At 40.0% G+C, this 15,208-nt stretch overlaps 1 protein-coding gene across 1 annotated transcript; it reads right to left on the reverse strand.

The window, feature by feature from the left end:
- Positions 1-6,631: 6,631 nt before the first annotated feature.
- LOC122970037 (protein disulfide-isomerase A3-like) lies at positions 6,632-14,368 on the reverse strand. The gene is made up of 13 exons (XM_044336131.1): positions 14,022-14,368; positions 13,628-13,706; positions 13,225-13,342; positions 13,002-13,109; positions 12,265-12,394; positions 11,460-11,573; positions 10,854-10,979; positions 10,279-10,461; positions 8,784-8,892; positions 8,522-8,650; positions 8,164-8,243; positions 8,028-8,085; positions 6,632-7,825 (listed from the first exon to the last, which is right to left on the reverse strand). The coding sequence occupies exons 1-13, from the start codon at positions 14,183-14,185 to the stop codon at positions 7,736-7,738; spliced, it is 1,488 nt and encodes a 495-aa protein (XP_044192066.1). The 5' UTR covers positions 14,186-14,368; the 3' UTR covers positions 6,632-7,735.
- Between the last annotated feature and the right edge of the window lie 840 nt (positions 14,369-15,208).

Raw genomic sequence — 15,208 nt, forward strand, 5'->3', positions numbered from 1 at the left:
TCCATCTTCTCACCATACTCAGAACTCCTTCCCAGAGTCATCCTGAGGATCATCGGCATTATTCAAATAGTGGGGACTTGTTCCCGATACCCGATACTGTCATTCTCCTACAGCACTGTTTTGTATGAGATGTTATAAAAATACATTTGAAGTTAATTGAATTAAATAATACTTTCAAATATTTTCTTTTTTTTCTAAATTAGCTTAACTAGGCGATGTACATCATTAATAGTTTTAGTCTACAGCTATTGAAATTCAGTCACTTGCAGACGTGAATTTCAACAGCCACATTAAGATAATTACAAAGTCAGCCTTCTGTCACCTTAAGAATATATCAAGAATTAAAGGACTTATGTCTCACCAGGATTTGGAAAAACTTGTCCATTTGTTTATCTTCAGTAGACTCGACTACTGTAACAGTGTCTTTACAGGTCGATCAGACAGCTGCAGCTGATTCAGAGTCCTCACTAAAACCAGGAGGGTGGATCACATCACTCCAGTTCTCAGATCTTTACACTGGCTTCCTGTCTGTCCAAAATTGATTTCACAATACTTCTGTTGGTTTATAAAGCACTGAATGGTTTAAAATACATTTCTGATCTGCTGCTACTTTATGAAGAATCCAGACCTCTCAGGCAGTCTGGATCAGGTCTGCTTTCTGTCCCCTGAGTCAAAACTAAACATGGAGAAGCAGCTTTCAGTTTCTATGCTCCACATTTCTGAACAAACTCCCAGAAAACTGCAGGTCTGCTGCAACTCTCACTTTTATTAAACAACGCCTTTTATTAAATCAAATCTGATTTTTTTTTTGATTCATATCTTGCACTGCACTGTAACTTTCATTCTCCTGTATTATCTGTCTTACTCTAATTTAGCTTATTTTCATTTTCTATGTAATACTTTTAATTGTATTTATATGTCTTTTTATGATGTGTTTCTTTTACATTTTGACTAGATGTCTTTTATGTTTTAAGTAAAGTACGTTGAATTACCTTGTTGTCAAAATATGCTGTACAAATAAATGTCTCTTGCCTAAAGTTAAAAAATGTCACTGTGGTGTAACTGTCCAAAAACCCACAAATTATAGGCTGTTAACATGCAAAAACATATATACATATATAAAAACATAATATTGTATTAGTCCAGTTATGAGAATATAATGGTAAAGTATTGTTTAAATATTATTAATGGGCTACTTGAATAACTTGTTCACAACATCAGTGACAGAGAGTCAGAGAGGAGTTACAGGAAGCCTTTTGGTTGTAAACAGATCAAAATATCATGTAGCAGCAGGATGTGGGTGAGTTGAGTTAGTTTCAAGTTTAGTATGACCCAGAGACAAATGAGGAAATATAATAGAAACCACAGTTTCCTTAATCAACTATAACTTATGTTTTGAAACACAGAGTTTAAAGTCAGTTGCTGGTTTAGGCATCTCTGGTGTAAAATGTGTTAAATACTAAAATGTCATGTGACAGACTTGTATTTGATGGTTTCGTGGTGTGACTTCTCAGCACTGTCAGGATCATGTGACAAACTGTCCTCACACATTCATCATGAGTCCACACTGAGCTGTAGATTCACACAGGAGACAGACATTTTGTCCAATGTTTCAACTGTTTTTACAAAATTAAGTATGCACATATGATGAGATGATGTCTGCCATCTCTACAATGAAAGCTATGATTAGGCTACAATATTCTCATACAAAATGTATTGTATTTACATGAAGGAGCACACCATGAATAATAAAGTAATTATTGGTTGATCAGTGTGTTTAGTAGCGGGGGTCAGCAACCTGCTGAGCTGGGCTGAGGTAGATCCACCCCCACCCCCCACCCCTCCCTCTCTCTCTCTCTCTCGCTCTCTCTCTCTCTTTCTCTCTCTCTCTCTCTGTTAGTGTGTTTGAAGTATTTAACTTTTGTTTTCTTCACCGACATGTCGCAGATGTTTCTTCTCCATATGGTAAGGTTGTAACTAACAGTTTTCAGTGTTTAATGACTCTTCTCTGCTCTCACTGTTAGTTTAATGACAGGTCAAGAAGCAGAAATGAGCCACTTGGTTGTTGAAAGTGTTTGTGCGTTAAAATCTCCCACATCAAGACATCACAAAGCCTCCAAATCATGTGCCACATCCCAGTCTTCTGCTGGATCACTGCTACAGTTCTGGAGGATGTGTTGAAAAGCAGAGAGGGAGGAAAGTTGCCCAAGATCCTGACTGAGATGTACATCCGCTTCCTGGTGGTGCAGTCCAAACTGAAGAATGTCAAGTATGATGGAGGAGCTGAGACAGATCCACACTGGAATCCAGAGAGCAGAAAGATGATTGAGTCTCTGGGAAAACTGGCTTTTCAGCAGCTGCAGAAAGGCAATCTGATCTTCTATGAATCAGACCTGACAGAGTGTGGCATCAATATCAGAGCAGCTTCAGTGTACTCAGGAGTGTTCACACAGAGGAGAGAGGACTGTATGAGGACAAGGTGTTCTGCTTCATCCATCTGAGCATTCAAGAGTTTCTCGCTGCTCTTCATGTCCATCTGACATTCATCAACTCTGGAGTCAATCTGCTGACAGAAGAACAAACAACATCCTGGTGGTTTGAAGTGTTCGGATGCAAAACAACATGTTTCTACCAGAGTGCTGTGGATGAGGTTTTACAGAGTCCAAATGGACATCTGGACTTGTTCCTTCACTTCCTCCTGGGTCTTTCACTGCAGACCAATCAGACTCTCCTACAAGGCCTGCTAACACAGACAGGAAGTAGCTTACAGACCAAAAAGAAAACAGTCGAGTACATCAAGAAGAAGATCAATGAGAATCTGTCAGCAGAGAGAAGCATCAATCTGTTCCACTGTCTGAATGAACTGAATGATCGTTCTCTAGAGGAGGAGATCCAACAGTACCTGAGTTCAGGAAGTCTCTCCACAGATAAAGTGTCTCCTGCTCAGTGGTCAACTCTGGTCTTCATCTTACTGTCATCAGAAGAAGATCTGGACATGTTTGACCTAAAGAAATACTCTGCTTCAGAGGAGGCTCTTCTGAGGCTGCTACCAGTAGTCAAAGCCTCAAACAAAGCTCTGTAGGTTAATGAATCATATGATGAAATACATACATATACATACACATGTGAATTTATTAACTTAACTTTGTGAAAAAGTAATATAAGTATAAGTAGTAAAAGTATACTTACAGTGCTTATAAAGTAAACAAGCTTATTTGCTTTCATTTCATTCATCATTCATTCATCATGTCATTTATAATTTCACTATTCAGACTGAATGACTGTAACCTCTCAGAGAGAAGCTGTGCAGCTCTGTCCTCAGTTCTCAGCTCCCAGTCCTCTAGTCTGAGAGAGCTGGATCTGAGTAACAACAACCTGCAGAACTCAGGGGTGAAGCTGCTATCTACTGGACTGGAGAGTCCACACTGTACACTGGAAACTCTCAGGTCGGATCACCATCTTTTTGAAGAAAAAAGATATTCCCTCATTTGATGTTTTTATGATGGTGGTGGAGAGCACTGTCTAACACGTCAGTCCAAAATCTCCTATAGGTGTTCAATTGGGTAGAGATCTGGTGACTGCAAAGGCCATAGCATATGGCCATAGCAATGTTTCATCATAGGATAAAGGTGATGACTCAGAACAACTTTGTATTGATTTGCAGTGACCCCTCCCTCTAAGTGGACAAGTGGACCCAAACCATGCCAGCAAAATGCCCCCCACAGCATAACAGAACCGCCAGATCCCCTCACTGTAGGGGTCAAGCATTCAGCCCTGTACCAGTTTTTCTTTCATTTGTGTGCTGGGATGGAGAGTCCATACTGTACACTGGAAACTGTCAGGTCAGGATTCAGATGTTTGTAAAGGTTCACTCAACAAGTTTAGTTTGTGTTAATTAGCCTTCTAATTATACAACTGTTAAAGTGTAAACACTTTAAGGTCTGGAGATTGAGAATCAGATGTGTGTGTGTGTGTGTGTGTGTGTGTGTGTGTGTGTGTGTGTGTGTTAGTCTGACAGGCTGTCTGGTCACAGAGGAAGGCTTTGCTTCTCTAGCCTCAGCTCTGAGCTCTGAGAGAGCTGGACCTGAGTTACAATCATCCATGAGACTGAGGGGAGAGGCTGCTGTCTGCTGGACTGGAGGATCCACACTGGAGACTGGACACTCTCAGGTATGAACAGGTGGACACTCTGACTAACTGACTAACTCTGCTTCTTGTTTAATGTTGGATATGAGTGAAAGTGTATGAAGTTGATTGTGCGTTTGTCTCTTCCTCCAGGGTGGACCATGCTGGACTGCAGACTGAAACCTGGTCTGAAGAAGTGTGAGTGTATCAGGACAAACTGCTGAGCATAGTCAAGGAAATTATTCAAAAACTCTCTTCTTTAGGAAGCAAAATTTATTTTTAAGAACAAGATGAAACATTTGTACAAAAGGTTGCTCCAAATGTTTCTGACTCCATCAGAACATGGAGAGCGCAGAGAGGACTGGCCTCTGGCCTTGTTTCCTACGGTACTTTATACCTTGTTACAAACAAATAATTCTCAGCAGCAACTTAAGAGGTTATACAAAAGGTGACAGTAAAAAGAAGTAAAACACTATAGAGTACAAAAAAGGTTTTGTCATGTAAGTGACACAGTTAAAACAAAAGAGAAAAAGAAATTAAGTTAATTCTCCACAACCTCCTACAGCTCTCCAAATAAACATAATTTTTACATGAATCATTTCAAATATTTGTCTCTAAGTCAGGCTCAAAGTAAACACAGAAACTCAACTCAATACTCAGCTCCACTCGGTCAGTAAAATGCATTTACAAAACCTAAAGCACTATCTGAGGGATGCTCATACTGCTCAGTATGGATCTTGTCTTTTCATTCTTGCAATTAGTAGAAAAGGAAACTTACAGGCACAAACCATTTTATCTTGTCTACTTCTCTAGCATGAACACACGCTAAGCTAACCACAGCTTCATACATGTAAACAAACTAACATGCATTGCCCTAGATGTACAGTATATCCATGTACAGTAAGCCATAATACTGCTACAAGCTGTTACTTTCTGTGTTTACTTTCAGACTCATGACAAATGTTTGAAATGATTCATGTAGACCTGTTAACCTTTTGTACAAACTTTTGTCTTCTGGTTTGTTGAGTTATGTCTACTATCATTCACAGAGTCTCTGCGCAGTTTGTTTTCAAAGTTTCTCTGTGCTCACCTTAAATCTCAGTTTAACACCTGGACATACCTGCGGGATTTATGACACAACTAGTTTGGAGCCAATCGTGGTCCAGTATGCAACTGACACAAATGTGATGTGGAAACTTGAAGCCTCCAGTACACAAACACTGAGAATGGACTTTACAGGGAAGGAAGAGACATCTTAGTGTTTATGCTTAATGGAGAAGGAGACCTCTTCCACTTTATTGGTGAGAAATAATTGGTGTGGTGTTGCCCATGCTGTGTACCAATTTGCCTCATGATGAGCGGCCCATTTAAGAACAGCTGCTGGGGCAGACTTCCTGTTCAGTAATTCTCTTATAGTCTTACTATTAAACCTCTTAATATTAATGCCATTCATCTCAATGTGCTTACTGAGACTAACTTGTCTACGTTATTCAAGAGTGTTGAACCTACATGAATACATAAAATGTATTATTTCAAACAGGAAATGGTAGTATATTTTTAAACAGTTTAACTAAATATTATTAATGTATTAAGCATATAAGTAACATTAATAATGCTACATTTATTGTTATATTTTTGATGTATATTGGATTTATTATGAAAACTTGCTGTACATCTATAAAGATATATTAATAAGGGAACTCCCCATGCACAGCCAGTATTAAAGTCACAGATTAGTAAATTAGTAAAGTCACAGTAAAGTCATCTCAGTGTGCAGTGCTTAATTTTGATTTTCACCAAAGATATATTTATATTAAGTATAGTATTGGTGTTTCAGGGATATATTAAGCCAGAGATCAACAATTAGGTTCAACCATGGGCCAGTTTTTTCAGGATTTTTCATTGCGGGGCCGTTAACTGGTGCAGTGGAAAGGCAGGCCTTTATGTTTTTGTTTGTTTCTTTTAATTAATTTAAAATAGATTTATGACACTGTTTAGGATTGTATCTGAGAGGGAAAATGTCACCATCACACATTTCTCTACAACTGCCAAACATCTGTGTGAGGAACAAATCTGTTCTGGTTGCACAGGCTAAAGTTGTGGAACTCACACATGAAACTTTCATTTTTGGTCAGTTTATTAGAATTAGACCTAGTTTTAATGCCTCACCTCACAGGATTAGATATAACTAGGCTATATTGCAATAATTGGAATTTACAGGAGACTTGTATTTATTTGTTATCTGCAGTAGATTTGTTTAGTTTCGATGTAAACAATGAAAGTCAAAACTTTTAACAGGGTGCAAAATATGTTTGCTGTGGGGCCAGATTTGTCCCATGAGCTGCTACTAAGAATTATTTAAGGGTTGGTGTTATTGTTTCACGGAGCTCTGTTAAGCTGCTGGATGTCCATCCAGGCTCAAACACTGAACCAAACAGAAAATGTACCATAAAACCAAAACTAGCAGCTAAAAAAGGCAGAAAATTAGTGAATCAGAAGAGTTAAACAATGTTTGATAGAGTTTTAATAAATCCTTTCATTATAGCTCATCTTCAGTCAAACTGACAGTTTATAAGGCTCAGAACAGATTTCTGTATCAGCAACATGTACAAAGAGTCTCTGCTCAACTTCAAATACATAAATAAATAAATAAATAAATACTAAAAGGTTGTGCTTGAACAACACAAAATATAAATCACAGAGATGACGAAATAAATAAATAAGTCACATTATTTTGTGCATGAAATAAATATAAATAAAACCAGTTTCCATGGCAGAAATAAACATTTCTACTTAATAAACAACAATTTCAGATTATAAAATGACGTTATTTTGTCTGTTACTCTGAAACGTTCCCTGCAGTGTTTGAGAAACACAAATGAACAAAAAACTGAAAAAAGTTCAAATTACAGTAATAGATTTCTCTCCTGTTATTTGGGGGCTTTGGGGAATAATCATGCTCTTGGTTTTGGAACTACAGTTCCCATAATGCGTTGGGGGATGTAAACAGGAAGTATAGCTGTGAGCTACAACTTGAGCCCAGTTTTTAATCTATATTTTACTTGTCAAATCATTTTGATGCTGAAGAAAACTTAAAAATGTGTTGATTCTCAGGTTCTGCAGCCTCCTTTTTCTCTGATTTCTAAGTGGATTTATGGAGGTTTATTGGTGATGGACATCAGAGATAATGATATCCTCAGGAAGTGTAAGTCACACTGAGTGATATCAATATGTGTCTCATGTCTCTGTGTTCAGATCTGACTGAGTTATGACTCAAAGGAGTTGGAGGCGTCTAACAGTTTGAACTAAATCAGATTTGAAACTGTGAAATAAAAAGCTTCAAATGTCACATGAAGCGGATTAAATGCATTGTATACAGAATGCCTTTGACCAAACAAAACAAACAAAATCTTCAGATGACGGTCACATGACAGCAGGCGGGCTGGTGACACGCTGTGTGACATCATGACATATAGAGAAAGCTGATTAGACTCAGTTTATCAGAGTTTGTCCTGCAGCTGTCTACACATCCCTTCCTGTCTGTGACTCAGGTTGTCATGGAGACCAGCTGGCGTCCCTGTAGTTATCTCTGATTGGTGGATGAGATGTGTCAGAGTTCGTCCTTCGAGCCGCCAAGCAACAGACTGTGTCCCACCTCCCGCTTCAGAAACCGAAGGAAGTCTTTGAGCTCCCGACCACCCTGCAACACATCATGTGACTATTAGACATGTGACCACAAAGGGTCAGAGGTCACACACTGAAGTTAACTACTAGTCCCTGAGAGCATTGATGTACAGCTACTCAAGGGCCCCTTATTGACATTTCTAAAATTGCATGTCAAGAGATTCATCTGGCAAACACGCATCAGCTTTTCTTTAATACTCAGCTGCTGTGTGTGTTACCTTGTATCGTATCGGCTCGCTCTTTTTACCCACTGGAGCAAAGTAGATGGTCGGATACCTGAAGAGAGACAGAAAGGTGAAACAGCAACTAAACTCTGGTCAGCATGTGTCCTGCTCTGCTGTCTCTTTCTCTCACCCTTGGACATCGTAGCCAGTCGGGATATCGTTATCAACAGCGTTCATCTTAGCGATGACGATGTTTGGATCCGTGTACAGCTGAGATACAGACAGACAGACAGGTCAGTATATCAGCAGCAGTTACTAAGTTGTCACCAAATGAAATTTAAGACTTTTTAAAACGTTCTCAAACATGAGCAGGTGAACTGTGGAGTACTTTCTTCTATAGTGATTCTATCTGCTGTTTCAAATTCTACAGACACACCAGAGCCATTATTATGATACTAATAATCATTATTATTATGAAGGTGCGGATAATTGATAATAACAATAGTAGTAATAATAATAATATTGACATTGATGAAGATGAGGTGTACCGTGTCAGCCAGCTCTCTGTAGACCGGCTCCAGTTTCTTGCAATGAGGACAGGACGGAGAGTAAAACTGGATCAGGACGTCTTTATCTGGATCGTTGACAATGTCATCGAACGACTCAGCCACCACCACCTGCAGCGCACATACACACACACACACACACAACAACTCTAACCTTCTCTACCACACTTCATCTATAAAAGGCAGAAAATGCCCCAAAAACACTTTAAAGAGCAAAAGGCGAGGAACTGTGATTCAGTCTCACCTTCACAGCTGCTGTGTTCCTCTCAGGTACAGGCTCTGATTTGATGAAACGCTTCAGTCTACCTGCAAAGTAATCGTCCAGAAACCTCTGCAAGGACTGACCGTCCCTCCTGTAACACATACAGAAGCAGCAGAGGTGAGGTGAGAGGATCTGAATGTCTGCCTGATCAATGTCTGTCTGGAAACAGGACGAATTGCAAGAATGAGCAGAATTACTAAAAATGTTAACTAGCCGCCCAGTGCTGGATGTTGCATGACACAAATTAAATCATGAAAATATGAGAATGTGACACCAATTTTTGCAGACTTTTCTCCTCCAGAAATGAAATTGGGGGAGAACTGATAATACCTATGCTGGCATCCTGCTTTCGGTATATTTTCCAGGTAAGTTTGTGCAGAAAGAGGAACTCTACAGGAGAATTTTTAATGTTTTGTTGGAAGAAACTGTTGTTTGGTTTTGCATAACTGGTTGTGATCGACAGGAAACGGCGGGAAGATCAGATAACTGCTTTTGTTTTCTGTTTGATGAACGAGACTCACAGGTCTCTGGAGCATCGTCTGTTTGACATTTGGCGGGAAACTCTCGTTCAGATACCACAGGTGTATGGGAGGGAAGATGGTGCTCTTAACATATCGTGGTTGAGCTCAACTCTCATTAGCTCCTCTTTTTAACAGAGGAAGACTGGTGTCTGATTTTAGCCTGGTTTGGCTAAGATATGTACATGAACGAATCCCATGGTGTATTAGCCTGGTTGGCTAATACAGATAACCTGGGTGCTAGCTTGGCTTAACTCATCTGCCTCGCACGGCAGAGATTTGCATCTCCATTACAGCAGGGATGCTTGCTTAAAGGTGTGTTTTTAACTGATGATGCCTTAGTGTTGATGATGTTTTGAAGTAGTTTCCTCTTTTGTGTGGTTTTCAATTGCACTGTGCAACAGCTGTTGGTAGCCAGCTACTTGTCATCATGAATTTTCAGACTGCTGTTACAATTTTGCTTGGCATCTACCACTTACAGCTTGAAAAGCGGAGACGGGATGATGAAATGGACCTAGAGGAGGGAGCTACCATTCGACTTTTGAAGAGAATGGCAATAGATATCGTCAGGGACTGATGATGAAGCCCATCTAACGTCACTGCAACCTGCTTGGAGGCAGGTTGGGTGAGCTTTGATCCGACTTCAGAGATGGTCCATCTTGGGAGCGACTCCATGCATTTAAAATGGTGATGGAAATGCAAATCAACGCAGCATAGTTTGACTCAGCACGGCAGTGCCAACTGACATGGGCCAATAGTCTATTAGTTTAGCCTGGTTTGGCTTAGTTTAGTTCAGATAAGTACGTGAACTCCTCTCTCATGTTAGCCTATATTATGTTAGCCTGGTTTGGCCTGGTTTAGCCTGGTTGAGCTCAGATAAGTACGTGAACTCCTCTCTCATGTTGTATTATGTTAGCCTGGTTTGGCCTGGTTCAGCCTGGTTCAGCTCAGATACATACGTGAACTCCTCTCTCATGGTGTACTTGTGGCCCAGGCGGGTCCGGATGGTGATGAACGGTAGTTCTCCTCCATCTGACGTCCCCAAACCGAAGTCATCCTCCAGCTCAGACAGGAAGTCCTTCTTATTGGCTACTGAGAAGGTTAGGCCCCGCCCACTGTATTTAGACGCCACCTTCATCACCCTGGCAACAAGACACAAGGGCAGGGCTTAACAACACCTGTCCTAAGGTAACAGGTGGGATTATAAGTGAAAAGTGTGTTGCCTCTTCTTCCAGTAATTGGACCCTGTGTTAACCTGTGTGTATGTTACCTGTGTGTTAACCAGTATGTATGTTACCTGTGTGTTAACCTGTGTGTGTGTTACCTGTGTGTTACCTGTGTGTTAACCTGTATATATGTCACCTATGTGTTGACCTGTGTGTATGTTACCTATGTGTTAACCTGTGTGTATATTACCTATGTGTTACCTGTGTGTTGACCTGTGTGTATGTTACCTGTGTGTTAACCTGTGTGTATATTACCTGTGTGTTACCTGTGTGTTGACCTGTGTGTATGTTACCTGTGTGTATGTTACCTGTTCCTCCAGTAGTTGGACCCTTGAATGTTGTGATGGTAGTCAAGGTCGTAGAACGCTGTCAGCAGGTCACGAACTCTCAGACGATCTCTGTTCTCCAGAGTCAAGTGAGGACACAGACCGTAACTACAGGTAGACAGGTAGAGACACAGACATGTAGACAGAGACAGGTAGAGTCAGACTGAGGCTGCAGTTCCCTTGATGTCCACCAGGTGCTGCTCTATACAGGCTCTTTTCTGGTGTCTGGAGAGATTTCAGCTCTCAGTTTGCTTCTTGTCAGATCTCTCAAATGTATTTAAATCTCTGAATCAGATGATCTGACATCACACCCACTCTTCACTGTGATTGGTCAGGTGAGTACAGGTGTGACAGTGGGCGGGGTTTGAACTTCTGTCTTTTTTCTTTCTTCACACAAACTATTTGTGTCACTTTTCATGAGAACAACAGAGAAACATCATGACTGACCTCAGGAGAGACTGTCTGAAGATTCATACAATACGAGGCTGACAGACACACGATGTATGACCCGGTTCATGTGAAGTAGACTGAGAGCTGAGATACTGTGAACACACACACACACACACACACACAGAGCATCAGTCTTACATGTGATCTCTGATGAAGCGTCTCAGAGATCCGATGGTCAGATAATCTTTGAAGACAACAACGCTGTCCTCAAACTTGTTGGCCAGTCTGGGAGGTCTGAACAACAACACGCACCTGAGAACACACACACACACACACACACACACACGCACACACACACGCACACACGCACGCACGCACGCACGCACGCACGCACACACACACACACACACACACACACACACACACACAGATTTCGATTTAGTTCTTTAAAAGTTACTTGTACACTTTTTATCACAGTGATGTAAAGTTCATCTATAGTGTAACATCTCACTCAATATGAGCTCAAGTGTTTTTCTGTAGATAAACTGAAGTTGACTCTTTTCTGTCTAGTAAGTTTAGAATTGAAATCCTGGAGAAACAAACTCAGCAGGCGTCAACTGACTGCTTCCCGTCATAATCTGCAGTCACCTAAAAACATCAACACGTCTACGTCTCTGTAACTTCACAAACCGTCTCAGTAATCGTTCTGTATAGTACTGTGTCTCATTTCTGTTTTATTAATGTGTAACTTTGCTTGTGATTTCATTAGCTGTTGCTGTAAAAGAGCACATGTGCTCAGCCAACCTACCAGCTATAACTACAGGTTGGTTAATAAATAAATAAAGACAGTTTGATCAGTTTGATCAGCCTGATCGTGTCCACAGCACCTGTACAGACCTGCAGACTGATTCATACAAAATACTCAAATTAATCTCACAATACTGGTCAGAGAAATAACGCTTTTACAAACTACCTCTGTATATGTGTGTGTGTGTAAACTCACTCTGAGTTAACTCCGTGCTGCTCTCCCAGCTTCAGATCAGTAGTGTGTGCGAATCTGAACTGTTCTCTCAGCAAACCTGCAGCTTTCAGAAACTCTGACAGACGAGAGCTGTCTGCACCTGAGAACACACCTGAGACACACACACACACACACACATACACACACACATACAGGAGTCACATCATGTCAGGTGACATAATGTAGAGTGACATCAGGTCACATCACATAACAAAGTATTAAAAACGCAGTGTAAAGTCACATCCTGTAACATGAACTAAAATCATGTATCGTGATAAGTCCCACAATGTAACGTAACATAGTATTAGAGCTGCAACAAGTAATGATAATAGATGTGATAATCAATTAATTCTATGGAGTCATTTAGAAAAAAAAGTCCAAATTCTCTGATTTCAGCTTTTTAAATGTGAATATTTTCTGGTTTCTTTAGTCTCTATGACAGTAAACTGAATATCTTTGAGTTTTGGATAAATCAAGACATTTGAGGACACTTTACAGTGTAAATAAACTCATCAGTGCTCTCTGGTGGACAAACTCTTCTAAACATGACATTTGACATTACTGCAGATTCTTGTTACTGATCAGATATATTTCAACTAATTTATCTGTCTAGTTCTAAAGTATATAAACATTTATCTAATGTAACGTAGTGTAACATCATGTTAAATGTTGTGACAGAACATAACGTGAGAAGAATAATGTCACATAAATAAATGTACCAACTATGCTGGCATCATAGTGTTGGATGAAGGTCTGTAGGTCTTCATCAGTTTTCAGGTGAACTGAATCTGGACCAGTCTGCTTCTTCATGTGGTGATAGATCCCATCTAACACACATATACACACACACACACACACACACACACACACTGATTTAAATATAAAACCTTTGACTTTATTCTTTTGTTTGTTTGTTTGTTTTTTGTTTGTTTTTTTTTTTACCTGCGGAGCGAGGGCCGTCGTAGGGGGCAGAGTCTCTTCCATTCCTGAAGATCTTCAGAGTCGGATAACCAGACACCCCGAAACGAGCACACGTCTCTGAGTGAGCAGTACAGTCCACCTGATACACACAGGTGAGACACACAGGTGAGACACACAGGTGTGTTTGCAGGTGAAGCAGCTCGACACTTTCAGACCTTTACAATGTGAACACACTTAGTTCAAAGACTTCTATAAAAGAAAGTAAAGCTGATGACAGTGATGTCTACAGAGAATAAATGTCATAAACACTCATTAAAAACTAATAATGAGTTAACAAATAATTATAAATAAACACAATTAGACTTAAATGAAATGTATAATAATAATAATAATAATAATAATAATAATAATAATATGATGTTACCTTTGCTAACTGGACGCTTCCCTTCAGTCTGGTTGCTGCTTTCTCGAACTCTGGAGCTAATTTCTTACAGTGACCACACCTGAGAGGTGAGGAAGAGGAGGATGAGGAGGAAGGTGAGGATGAGCAGGATGAGGAGGAAGGTGAGGAAGAGGAGGATGAGGAGGTAAGGGAGGATGAGGAGGATGTAAGGAGTTGGTAAAGAGGGAAATGAAGATTTAATAGACAGAATTATAAAGAGACATGGATGAAAAGAGGAGAAGGATGAGGAAGAAATGATGGAGGGAGAAGAAGGAGGACATGTTTAAACAGGTTATCTTTCCGCCATTAGCTGCTTCACAACAAAAACATATTAAAAAGCTATGCTAAGCTAACGCTAACGTCTCCGCTCCGTTACCATGGAGCGTAGAATTTCACCAGCATGGTCTCGTGCTCCGTTGCCAGGTAGTCGAAGTCCGCGTCCCCGAGCTCGAGCACGTCTTTGCGCAAGGACACCGCGGCGGGAAAAACAGACAACAGCGCCAACGTGACGGCAGGAAAGAGGCGGACAGCGGCCGCCATGATGGAGAGAAGATGAACGATTTTAGACCTAAAAATAAGAAATATAAAGCGGAGCAGCAGCGCAAAGACCCCTCACTCCGCTCAGGTTAAGCGCACGCGCATTTACACACGTTTCCAGGCATAACCTCCACAATAAAAGCTTCACGCGTAACAAATGTTCAGTATAAAATGATGAAACTTTCAAAACACATATAGATTATTAAAAAATCTAATATTCTTGACATTTAGCCCCTCACACACACCTGACACACCATATAACCATCTGCTGATACTTTCTGCTTTTATTCTGAAGGCTAGATAGCTCTATTTCCGGTACTTTCCAGTCTAACTGCAGATAACTTGACGTCACAGCTGTCAACTGAAAGGCGGGACATAAAGAGAAAATACCGGAAAGCGGCACTCTGATTGGTCCAGAGCGGTTAGAGGCGATGTGATGTAACCATCTCATTGGTCCAATGAACTGTCAATCACGCAGCCTGAATATAATGCATTTTATTAGCTGTTAGTTTGATTTATAAACTATATTATTAGTTTAAACTGAAAATGTTTTTCAATATCGAGCTGGATTTTAAACCTGATTTTAAAAAAACTAAAATAAACACGTTTAGTGAAAATAATAATAAATACATTTAGTGTGAAAACCGAGTGAAAATGTTTAATCTGAACACTTTGTGAAGCTGTCAATGAGAACATTTTACCTTTGGCTGCAGATTTTTATTCACTCTTTCTCATTTTAGGAGCTTAATTTCAAGATTGTGTTGCAGTAATATTTGGTACAGGAATGTCTTTTTAGGTGGGATTAAATTGTGGGATTGAATATAAAGAATATTGTCTTAATCTGATGCTGGTTCGATAACACTGCTTTTGTAGTTGAAGCTCTTTCAAAATGTGTTTGTGAGGTGCTTCAACACACCTGTTGAACAAATTAAATCATTCCTTAGTTGTTTTGTCCATGCGATATCTTTATATTACATATGTTTTATTTATTTGATAGAAAGGTAACTGTGTGCACATCCTGTCCTA

The sequence above is a fragment of the Thunnus albacares genome, chromosome 19 (genome assembly GCF_914725855.1).
Source record: "Thunnus albacares chromosome 19, fThuAlb1.1, whole genome shotgun sequence".
In the NCBI taxonomy this organism is placed as follows: domain Eukaryota; kingdom Metazoa; phylum Chordata; class Actinopteri; order Scombriformes; family Scombridae; genus Thunnus; species Thunnus albacares.

Excerpts from the sequence above, each read along its gene's own strand:
- LOC122970037 (XM_044336131.1), bottom strand. The coding sequence starts at position 14,185 with ATGGCGGCCGCTGTCCGCCTCTTTCCTGCCGTCACGTTGGCGCTGTTG. Across the intron at positions 13,343-13,627 it reads GAAGCGTCCAGTTAGCAAAG|GTGGACTGTACTGCTCACTC; the intron begins GTAACATCATAT and ends TGTGTGTATCAG. Across the intron at positions 13,110-13,224 it reads CGACGGCCCTCGCTCCGCAG|ATGGGATCTATCACCACATG; the intron begins GTAAAAAAAAAA and ends TATGTGTGTTAG.